The sequence below is a fragment of the Gymnogyps californianus genome, chromosome 3, assembly GCF_018139145.2.
Source record: "Gymnogyps californianus isolate 813 chromosome 3, ASM1813914v2, whole genome shotgun sequence".
Taxonomy (NCBI): domain Eukaryota; kingdom Metazoa; phylum Chordata; class Aves; order Accipitriformes; family Cathartidae; genus Gymnogyps; species Gymnogyps californianus.
Window position 1 is genome coordinate 94,561,305 of NC_059473.1, and position 12,291 is coordinate 94,573,595.

Here is a 12,291-nt window from a genome sequence, read left to right on the forward strand (position 1 = left end):
CTGATGTCAAATGTCAAAATTATTCTAAAGTTAATACTGCAAATATGCAAAAGTGCAATGACTTTATTTTGAAAATAAATTCATATGAAAGGCTAATTAAAAACCTAGAGAATAATGAATATAAATGAAAAACTACTCTAACTGCTTTCTTAGTACACGCAAGTGCTAAAGAATTTGTGTAAAGAAAAGATATTAGTAAGTTCAGACAGCTACTATGTCCAGTTTTGCATAGGTCTTGATGCTTTTTCCAAGATCAACGGAATCATCAAAAGAAAACAGCTATACTAATAAATCATGGCTCAAAACACTACTAAACATATTCAGTCATCCAGTTCCAAAATGGCCTTTTGTTACATAAACTGCTTCATTGTCATTTCTCTCAAAAGTCCTACTACTAATCATTTGATCCGTAGAATACTTCCACATGATTAATACATACTGATGCAAGTAGCCCATAGTTAAATCTTTGGATTGTTCATATAGTATAGGACTGTAGGTTTGCTAAATATCTGGAAAGAGAATGATGTATCAATATAAATATTACAAAATCCTAGTTTATTGATATGATTTTGAAGCCTTCACAGTACATTCAAAGACTTCAGAATTAACATATATTTTACAAAAATGTAGACAAAATCTTCATGAGCAGTGGCTACGAAATTTGTAATGCTTGCTAAGCTCATAGGCCAAACCAGGTTTGTAAAAAAATGTAGTATCTTTTATGAGACCTGCTAGTATAAGATGTAGACATACTTTTGGGTACATAATTTCTTTGTTTGATCAATTCAGAGTATGCTGTATTGGTAACCAAGAGAAACACTTGAGAAGACACTTCACGCTTAGGTCATTCAAGCATGTGAAGACTTCCATTAGCAATTCTCAGAACAAACAGAGCGCTCTGTTTCTTGCTAGAAGAATAGTAGACTTTTTCTCTGCAATATAATAGTACTTGCACTAAAATAGCATGGTTGGGCTGTGTTCCATTCATTAGCAATGTCCTAATAAATTTCACATAATGAAGTTTAAAAAAATAACTCTCAATTAAGGACCTTAAAGTAAATAACTGTATTTTGATGCTAGGCATTTAAACCACCATTCTAACTAGAATTTGGTGTTTATCTAAAGCCCAAAATACAGAGAAAATTAGTCTTTGATAACACCCCAGATCCTCAAAATTTGAAATAGTTAATTTGCTAGATCCATCACTGTCATCACTAAAAATTGTAGCTCTATCTGCTAGGTTCACCTGTGATCAAAAAGAAACTCTCAGGGCATACACTGACCTTCAGTGATTCCAAGAGGGCTTAATATAGGAAAGACAGAACAAAAGATTCGGAGATTTCAAACACTACCCATCTTTATTACAGGTATCTGAAAGAAACATACACAGACAGACACGCTCCCCTATCTTCAACAGTATTAACAATGCTTATCATAAGCAAAGTGCACAAAGTCCTGACACTGAAAATAAGACACACCTGATGTGAACAAACTCAGAAATGAGTGCCAAGATAGATGTTCTAATTCAATCTAGAACTGTCTGGAAACAGCTATTCATTGTGCCGTGTCTCTTCATGCCTCTGAAGTGGCAAATGTATGAATGGTTTTCTGTGTGTCATTATTCTGAAAATTGCAACTAGCTTTTCTTCCCTCTGTAATAGTGCCAGAAAATGTATTTGGAACATGGCTTTCTCGCTTAAAACTCTCTCTGGCCATAAGTATCTGATATGCAACCAAATTTTGAGGATGATTACTTCAGTTATAAGTACAAAGAATTACAATGCTATCCTATGTGCAAATTGTCTTACCTAAGTAACTATTAAAGCAAACTGATAGTGGTATTCTTTTCTGCTGTTTGTTGTGAAAACCAAACTCTGACTAACATTTACTGCCTAGATGCCAGCAACACCATAAACATTGCATAATATTTTACCATATCTGTGAAGTATAAAAGAAGGGATAAAACAATTGTAACTCTTGGCAGATGCTGCTATCTGATAACCTACGTGCATCCTTACAGATCCAATCTATGGATCTGACTGGGGTAAATCACACAGCCCTGATCAGGTGTAAATTGTTCCAGTAATTGTAAATTATATGCAAGTATTTCCAAAAATCGGAATGAAACCACTCTGTGTTTGTAACTGACTACATGAGATTTTCTTATATGTTTTATCACCACTGGGAATTGGAGTCAAACTGTAGGCACTAAAGCTTTTTCCCCCAAAACATAACTGCATGCCAGCATCTATTAATTAAAACTGGTAGGCCCAGGGGAGAAGACAAATGCGGCAGGCACCAGTGGGTAGAGTGAATGGGAAGGTAAAATTGGCTAGAAATTATAACTGGCTATTGGCAACCAAAAATGAAATTTCAATTTTGTCATTTTCCACCTTCAATAACACCTGCATCCCAACAAGCCTGAATACAAGGGCAGCAGTATTTTTAAATAGTCTTTTCTTAAGGTATTAAGTTCAAGCCTTAAAATGCTTAGTAACTGCCTGATGAAGGAAGCACGCTACGTCTTTGTTAGTTGCTTTCCTGTATCCAAGGATGCAAAAAATTCTTCACGAGTCTTCAGAAATAAAAGGGCATTGACAAGACTGAGAATTTCAAATCTCTCTTAATGTTGTTCTCCCTTTGCTATTTTCCAGAAAAACAATCAATGGGACAGTACCCTCCCCCTCTAGAGAAGAGGTCTCTTCTGCATAATTCCTTTTAAGATCTGGGTTTATAACAACTCCATACTTTGAGAAGTTCCTGCTCAGAGATCATGTTCTTTCACCCAGTCTTTGTCTCCACCCTTCTGCAGGGCATAGATAATGCCCATGAATTTGTAGACTCACAGGCTTCTCAGTCAGAAAGTATTAGTGCAGTGTCAGACAAAGCCGGGCATGAAGCTTTGGAGGCTTTTTGTATCAAGTGGAGAATCATGTGGGGAGAATCATGTGGGAAGACGCACGCACAAAAATAATGCCCTTTGCATTTCAATAAAACCACTGAAACTGGGGCCAGAAAAGAGCTCTGGACAAAAGCTTGCACTTCAGACCTTAAGAAATTTCAACATACGCTGATCTGTAGTCCATGTCTAGAACACAGTAGGGATGTTAATTACTGCCTGTCATCCCCTATCACCTCCCGCTCTTCTATAACTTTTAAGGAAATTCCTATGAATCTGCTATTGTCTGCTGACAGTCTCCTGCTCCTGCCTTGGAGGTGAGATGGCCACCCAGTAGAACAGTCAATGACTGTCTCATAATTGCCTTACCGCATGACTGTGTGCAGTTGTGACTACATTTTGTCTGTATATAGTAGTCTCCTTGGACTACTCAGTCCACCTTCCTGCTTAAAAATCACTATCAATTCTCTGAAATTCTCTAAATCCTCCTTGCAATTCTGAGGTCACCACAGTTGTCTCCTTTGATCAGGACACCTTTCTGGCCACACCTGCCCTCTCAGAGTGGTGAAAATTTGAAGCCTCAAATGCTGTCAAATTCTTTCTGATGTTTCAATTGGCCAAAAGGCAACAATAGTTTCTGCACTGTTCAGTTCTCTCTCTCCCTCTCCAAGTGAGGGCCTTGGACAGTAAAGAGAAAGGGGCTGGAAGCAGTGACCACAAGCAATCCTCCCCCTGAATGATTCAGACTGATTTTAGAACACATTAGATACTGGTCTCCCTCTTAAACTTTAAAACATTCAACAAAGGGACATGCCATGTCCTGCACAAGGAGAGGAATAATCCCATGCACCAGTACATGCTGGGGGCCAACCAGCTGGAAAGTAGCTCTGCAGAGAAGCAACTGAGGATTCCTGGTCAACACCAAGTTGAGCATGAGCCAGCAATATGGCCTGGCAGCAAAGAATGCCAACACCATCCTAGGCTGCACTGGAAAAGCATTGCCAGCAGATCGAGAGAGGTGATCTTTCCTCTCTGCCTCAGCACTGGTGAAGCCACATCTGGATGCTAAGTCTAGTTCTGGGCTTCTCAGTACAAGAAAGACACGGACATGCTGGAGCGAGTGCAGCAAAGGACCACAAAGACGGTTACGGGACTGGAGCACGTCACATGAGGAAAGGCTGAGAGTGGGGACTGTTCAGCCTGGAGAAGAAAAGGCTCAGGGGGATCTCAACAATGTGTATAGATCCCCAGTGGGGAGGAGTAAAGAAGACAGAGCCAAACTCTTCTCAGAGGTGTCCAGTGACAGGACCAGAGGCAACGGACACAAACTGAAACACAGGAGGTGCCATCTGAACATCAGGAAATACTTTTTACTGTGAGGGTGTCTGAACACTGGAAAAAGTTGTCCAGAGAGCTTGTGGAGTCTCTACCCTTGGAGATATTCAAAAGCCATCTGCACACGGTCTTGGGCTACTGGCTGTGGGTGGCCCTCCTCTGAGTAGGGGGTTGGACTAAACAATCTCCAGACTCCTGCAGTCCTCCAGGAGTAAAATCATTTCACCATGGTTTTGTACACTCCAGTGTCAGAATCGGAGTTGGCAGTGCCAGGAAGAGGTGCAAGGCAATATTCGAACAGTCTGTCTGGGTGATTCTAGGGGCTTAAACCACCCATGCACACAGTAACCAACCTGCAGTCTGTGCCCTGCTCCATCATAGAGCCTGAAACATGGTGGTTCCAAACCCCTTTAAGTACAAAGGAAGAAATAAAGGCTTTCAAGCAGCAGAGGTGAGGGCATCCTCCATTCCTCCTGCTCCACTGCACAGAAAGTGAGATTCATGGGACCACGGAAAGAATAAGCAAGAGGGAGTCTGACTCAGAGGGAGTCCTGGTATTGTTTATCTATTTTATCCTTTAATTCCTTGGTGCCAAATGCACAACCAGTTCCCAGAACTCTCGATTCCTCCTTTGTCTTCTCAGTGGGACTAAAGATAGGCTCTAGCTCCTTTATCCTAAAGACAGGATACAGACAGACTTCCTCATGATGGCCCCTTGACTCTTGCTTTTATTTCTGCAAAGTGGCCCAGTTTCAACAGACGGGATGAAGAACGATCCTACTTCTCCCTTCCCTACTGTTTATGGACGGGCAATTATCGTCAGGGGATTTATAGCATTCAGGCTAAGAAGGTCTTGGAATTCTACTTCCTTATTTTGCCCATAAGTACCATACAAAATAAAGGTGGTAGCACCTGCCGCTGTGTTTTGAGCAGTATTCAATGTTTTCTGACAATGTTAGGTGTGGTCCGAGTGTTAGAAATGGAGAGGGGAAACAAACGGCCTCCAGGAAACTGGTTAAGAGCACATGCCTCCTGGCCAATTTGTAATCTTGAGAGTTACGCAGCTAGCAGTTCAGGCTGGAAGCTTCCAGGTGCACACAGGAAATTATATAGGGGTTATCTTGCAATCTCTGAAACAGAGATTCTCACCAACTGCATGTGACTTCAGGATTTGGCAGTCCGTAGTGAGCAGCTCCAATATCCCTGTTGATTCTAGAGACCTGAATTCTACTAAACTCAAGTTTCTGTACCACACTAGATGGTCAAAACAGGGTGTTAGGATCAACTTCTCCCTAATTATTAACTGCCACTCCCACGGCAAATCTTGAAATAACTCTCAAGATCTGGGAAGGTTCCAAGTACGTGCTAGCCTCTCTACTGAAGCTACTCAATTAGAGTTACAAAACTACAAAGAACCTCCTGTGTCTCCGAGTTAAGTTTTCTACTATTGCCACTACCTTGGCAAACAATCTCTTTCACAGTCTTGTTAAACCCCATCAGAAGGGTAGTAAGAGCTTTTGTCCCCACTTACATTTGCTCCAGAAAATGACCGCCATGGTAACTAGGAACCTTCTTCTAATTTCTGGCCAAAATTTGTCTAAGGTTGATTTATAGCTGTTCCTCCTTTGACAAGCCACTGTTCCACCAGGGGTGCAGAAAAGTACTTTGGCTGTCCCAATGTATGGTCCTGTTGGGCTGTGAGAGTCTGCAGAACAGAACTGGAACTCAACTAGATGTGTTCACAGCTGCCATGGTTTGCACTTAGTACTTAACTAACCCAATGAGATAAGGCACACAATTGCACATAAGCAAACTTCAGCTTAAGTACATACATATAAATACATATAGTTCTGTGATTTGTTTATGATTGAAATTTGCTGTGTATTAACTGAGGTTGTTTCACTTCAAGACACCTTATACCCACAAACAATATAGTTGTCTCAGGCTATCTAGTGTTTGAAGGTACACTTTAAACTTTTAAACTATTTTTCCTTTAAAATGGGGAGGTTTTCCCCCATTTTTGCAAATTATGGTGTGTTTCTCTCTTCAGCCTCATTGAAAACTTTCCCTCTCACGCTTCCTCACAATTTTTTAGTCACATCAGTCACCTGTAGGGCAACAGGTGACATCTGGACTCAAAGCTAGACACATCAGCCACTCAACACAAACGTCCTCCCTTTCAGCTACAGGAGTATCTACCATGTCAAATAGGAAAAAAGGCCTCCAATGTGAATTAGTCTGCAGAGGCAGCCATGGCACATTCTACCACTGTCCTATGCAAACATTTATTCATGCAGGAGCAGCAGAAGCTTGGGTCTGTAAGACCAAGCTCCAATTAAAAGAGTTGCTAGAGAATACAGTCTTCAGAGATACCCACAAAATCTGGCACAGTCAGTGTGAAACGGGGAAACAAGAGTGGATGAGAGTTGAGTCTACCATGGTAAAGTCCCACCTACTCAACAGACTGCTCTCCATGCTGCTGTCAAAGGTGGGGCATGCAGGAAGGTGAAGCTCTCCCAACCACAGAGGAACAAAAAGGCAAAGCTCTGAAGCCCCAAGACGAGATCATTCAGCTGGGAGGAAGGAGGACCTGCTTCCTACTCCCAGACCTCTCTGTATTTTAAACCTCTCTCAACTCTTTCAAAAAAGGCTATGTTAACAGCCCTGGGTAACCAGAAGCATGCAGCATGAGAGCAAGAGAGCTCCTCTGCAAGGAGAGCTCTTCCTACTGGGCTTGACATTGAATGATGCTCCTGGGCCCATAAACTTTCCATTCTTCTCTGTATGGGGAGCCAAACTCTTTCCACCAAGTTATAATGTAATGGCACTTGTCTAGGACACAATCTCTTCAGGCTGATAAGTGTACTGGGCTTAGGTAACCACTTCCTAACCACGAGGCTATTACACCTAAAGTAGCTGGAAGCAGTAACACTGCCTGTCCCCTACATGTTAGGAAAGCAGCCATCACTGTGACAACAGCACTTCGAGTTCAGCACTGAGTATCAATACACATTATAGAGGTACTGTATTAGCATCAGGTTTTTCAGAGGACTTAAGCATATGACTACGTAGTTTGTGACTCCCAAGTAGGCTTAGATGTAAGACAGACAGCAAGCAATTCAGCAGCTAAGGCACTCACATGCTCTGATCCTATATGCCCTGGACACACAGGAACAGGCAGCTTCTCAGGTGCACCATTACAGAAAGATTTCATGGACTGCACTCAAGGTGCTTCAGTTTCTACTTAGTGCCAGGCAAGCATCGAAGTGCTTATGTGAATTTGAGTCTTCAGTGCCATACACCAGGCTGGGACCACACTTCACTGCACGAAAGCATGGATATGCTCTCAGGAGTACCTAGTGACACCACCCGTATTACAGCAGGAATGCAAAACCCATCTCTGGATGTAAGGCAATTTCAAGGCAATCGGCTAATGTTAAAGTGTTCCTCATGCCAAGGTATACCTGTTCATAAAAACAGCAAAAGGAAGAACCTTCACAAAAGCCCTAACTCCTCAACACGTTGCTCCAAGGTATTCAACAGGTCATAGGATAGCAGAATGTTCCCCTTCCACAAACACCACACACAGCAGTTTGAAATCTGATACTGGAAGGGTGAGGGGAGGACGAGGTCTCTGCCACTGACCAGGTATACCTAGAAAAAGAAAGTTACACTGGCCACTACAAGTTGCATGCCTTTATCCTAAGGGTGTGACAAGCTCTGTTAGCCCCAGACTGCTGAAGGAAATTCAGCAGGCCAACAAACTGACAGATAGGGCAAGTTCCTGGAAAGAGATGAGCAGGTGGTTTCAAACCGAAGCGTGCATTTCTGTCATTCTCCAGTGCAAGCAGCGAAAGCATTACGTTGTCCATAGTCCTGCTCCCTGTAACAGTGCCCTGCTCCCAGGCTGGCACGCTGCAGTACGTGCTGATGTCAGCATGAACTGGCAGAGAGGGTTTACAAGAAGGCTTTTAGCTCCGAGTCAGAAACAGGGCTCAGGAAGACAGAGAGGTACAGACCCAGAGGAGAGGGACACAGCCTCTTTACCGATGACCCTAATCTCTTTTACTCCTCCTGAAATCCATATAGTCTACTCACAGAAACACCTCAAATTCCCTTGGATCCACAATTTTATGATCATCACGTGAAGAATACAGTAGTTTAACCAATAATTCTTCCTACAGTTTTCTGCCATGAGGAGTGCTGGAAAGGAAAATTACAAGCACTGTTTTAGAAACTTTTATTGCTAACTATCAGGACATCCAGAACAGGAGAGAAATGCTGCACCCTTTTTAGCCCGTATGATTCATGAGACAGCATGTATGCGGCCGCTGATCGGCCCAGGATTGAAGGTAGCCTAGCTTGCAACACAGATCAGCTTCATTTCCAGGGGACATTACAGATTTGCCTGTGGGTGTTACAGATGGAAACATTTCTCTGCCAGGTGGTTTTAAATGAAAACTGGTGCCTATTTTGCTGAGACATTTGGATAATCAAAAAAACTTTTACTGAAGATAATAGGAAGGGATAGTGATGATATCTGACTTTTATAATATAGCTGTGTCATCTGGATAGCACCACTGTATATTTGTAACAAACCTCTACAAAATTATGGAAGTAAATTCTTGTCTCAAAATCCAATCTTATAAGGGTTACTCTCTGGAAAGATGTGTCTAACTCTTGTCCCAAAAAGGAAGTAAGTGCTCAGCATGCAGAAAAGGCAAACAATCTCAGAAAATCTAGTGGTTCTCTGTAAAAGAGTCAAGACATAATCAGTATGAAAACTATTTGCTGTGACCTAATTTTTGAAAACCAGTGATATAGCTAAAGCGAGTATATAGGTTTGTAAGTTTCCCAATGTATTTTCTATTAATTTCTGGCTCTTTATTTAAAGAAAAAAGTCTATTTAAAATCACAGTTTCTGAGACCAATGGAGAGCCCAGACTGTTATTCTCATGATTTGAAAGAACTGTTGTATGGAAATAAACTTTTAACTTTGGGTATCACAAACCTTTGAAGATAATATAAAGTAATTTCAAGTTGAATTCACGAAGCACAATTTTTGACCTCTTCTAAAAATTGTATTTAAAGTGTCTTAAATTCATTTAGTAAAACTGCAGAAGATTCCCATCATCTCACAAAAAAGGAAGTATCAGTCCAGAATTCAGAAATGCCAATAAAAAAGAAGAGCAGAAGAAAAAAAATGGGGAAAAAAAAAGGAGGAAAATTTATCCTCTACCCCATGTTAACAAGAATAGGGCTGAGAAATTACCATCTCTATCAACAAAAGTTCATTCTTGCAGTGACTGTAAGATTTATAGTATTGCTCTACAACATCATCACAGAACCAGTAATCTTCTTCACGGAATAAAAGCTAAATACTTATAGGGAAGTAGCTGTGCTGGGGGACAAGGAATGGGAGAAGGATAAATGTAGTTTAGAGCCTTTGAGCTACTCCTTTATTTAATTTTCTTCTGATAAATAGAAACTGAGGAGGGATCCTTCCCTTATGTTTCCCCACATTGACTAATACAATGCATTTTCACAAAACATTTCTCATTTCAGCCACCCCACCTCCAAGACCAGCCACACCCCAAGCGTAATGAACAGCAACAGCAAACTGAACTCTTCGTCTTGGACTGAGATCCAAACACCACACTCCCAGCCGGCTCCTCGGCAATACGCAACGCTAGCAGCTGGGCCTCGGTACCCGCCGTTGCAATCACCTCTAGTAGCCCCTGTAAAAATCCAGAGCCAAGCATCGATGGGAAGGGACAGAGACAGCAATACACTGAAACGCTGTCCCAGCTTCACCACACACAGCGCGCGGGGCCGAAGTCGGGAGCCTGCGGGGGTTTGGTCTCTCCATCGGTCAGAGAAAGCCACGGGGAAGAGCTGGCACCCGCATCGCTCAAGTGGGTATTTCCGATGCTGCCAAAAGAAATACCCAGATCACGTCACACCTTCGGAGCGTCCCTTCCAAGCACAGGTGTGTGCAACCAGAAGACAGTGAGGTAAGGATACACCTCCCGTGGCAGGGAGGGTCTGGGTAACGTCAGAGGCTTGCACTATTCCAGTCACCTCTCTTACCGTTTCCCCCCCAGAGCAAACAGGCCTGACGGGTAGTCAGGAGAGGAGAAAGCCTGATTCTCCTCCACAGGCCACAGCTTCAATCTGTTTATTCTCATCACTCGCAGCAGGCAATTTGGTAACATTACGTTTGAAGCCTCCTATTGACGGAGGAGGCTAGAAAATGTGGTCACATGCGCCGTTTGGCAACGATGGGGCGGGGGGGGGGGAACGAGAGAGAAAAGGTTCAAAAGAGGCTGTGGGGACCTGGTTTCCAAACATGGCACCTACCCACACCCCGCGCTCCCCGCACCCCTCCCCGTGCCGCCGGCAGCGGGATAAACCCACTCTCCCTCCATCCCGCCACCACGCACGCACGCTTCCCCTCTGTAACGAGCAGTGCGACTAATTGCATTTATTTCCTAATTACGAACGCCCTGCTGTCCTCAGAGCGAGCTGCCTCCCAGCCCCTGCCCTCCCGGGAGCAGGCGACGGGCGGGCCGGAGACGGCGGCGGGAGGACGGAGCGGGGCGGGGGGGGGGGGGTGGCAGGGCGGCGGTTGGGGGCAGCCGCCTCAGCTCCGCGGCGGGCGGTAGCGGAGGCCGAGCCAGGCGGGGGCAGCACGGCAGCCGCGGAGGCTCCCGCACGCAGGGAAACCCCACCCAGCGGCCCCTCCTGACAGAGGCGGGGTTTTGGGGACCCCAAAGGAATCCCACCTCGCCCCTCACCCCCATGTCGGGGTTTCCGCCCAGCCCCTTCGCCTGCCCTGCGCCGCTGGCTCCCTCGGGGCGGGGAGGGCCGCCGTCCCGCTCCGTCCCGCCGTGCCGGGCTCCCCCGGCAAGCTCTGCCTCGGGAGGAGCTGCCCGGGGTTGGGGAGGACGGCCGGGGAGGAGGAAGTTATGGGTCGGGAACGGAGCGGGACCGGGGCTCCGCAGCGCCAGCCCCGGCGAGGGGTCCCTGCGGGGCGGCCCGCCGAGCAGGGCGAAGCCGGCCGGCCCTGGGCACCGGCCGGCTCCCGCTGTGGCAGCGCCCGCTCCCTCCCGCCGGCGATCGGCGCATGAATGAGTGCCTGAATGAATGAATGACTGGCGTCTGCTTACTTGAGCATGGCCTCTTCTTTCTCTTCCTCTTCTTTCTGCCGGTCCATCACTGCCATGATAATGTTCCTCTCCTCCTCTGTCAGGTGGCTCAGGTCGGGCAGTTCCTGCATCGGGGGAGGCACCGTGGGCGGGCGAGGGCCGCGGGGCCCCACCGAAGAAGACATTTTCTTTCCGCCTCTCCCTTACACCTTCTACCTTTGCACGGCAAACCAAGCCAGCCTCTCCTCCGCCCCCTTCACAGTGTAGTCCTCCGAGCAGCAGCAGCCGGCAGCTCTCTGGCAGCAGCGGAGGAGGCGGAGACCCAGCCTTTCATGGTTGCTTGCATCCACCCCGGCCCGGCTGCTGCTGCTGCTGCTGCTTGCTCCCTTTGTTTCCGCGGCTTCAGGGAGCTCGGGGGCTGCCGTGCCGCCGCCCGCAGCCCATCCTCCCGGCGGTGGGCGTGCGGGGCGGGGGTGCCGTGGCGCGGAGGGCTCCCGATCGCCGCTGGCGGGCTGCGTGCGGGGGGGGGGGGGGGGGGGGGGGCGGTGCGCGCCGCGGGCCGGCCGGGAAGGGCGGGTGCTGCCGCTGCTGCCGCCGCCGAAATGCTCCGCCGCTGCGAGCCTGGCGCTGGGAGGAGGGAGGGGGAGTTCAGTGCCGGTGAGGCGGGGTCCGAGGCTTGCCGCCGCTGCCTCACGGGCGGCAGCGCTGCCTGCCCCTGCCCCTGTCTCTGCCCATGCCGGCGGCCCGGGCCGGCCGCGCCTCTCCCCGCCGCCCCCCTCTCTCGTCCCGCCGCCGCACGGTCACGGCGTTGGCCCCGGCACCGCCGTCCTCCTCACGTCCTCCTGGAGGTTTCCGCAGCGCAGGTCGGGGCCGGGAGGTCGCCCGAGCCCCCGCCAGGGCTGCCGCCTT

At 46.7% G+C, this 12,291-nt stretch overlaps 1 protein-coding gene across 1 annotated transcript in view; it reads right to left on the bottom strand.

The window, feature by feature from the left end:
* RIMS1 (regulating synaptic membrane exocytosis 1) overlaps positions 1 to 11,567 on the bottom strand; it is a 354,423-nt gene extending 342,856 nt beyond the window's left edge. Inside the window, exon 1 of the mRNA XM_050894077.1 lies at positions 11,404 to 11,567. Within this exon, the coding sequence (XP_050750034.1) occupies positions 11,404 to 11,567 (164 nt within the window). The remainder of the gene's footprint in view (positions 1 to 11,403) is intronic.
* Between the last annotated feature and the right edge of the window lie 724 nt (positions 11,568 to 12,291).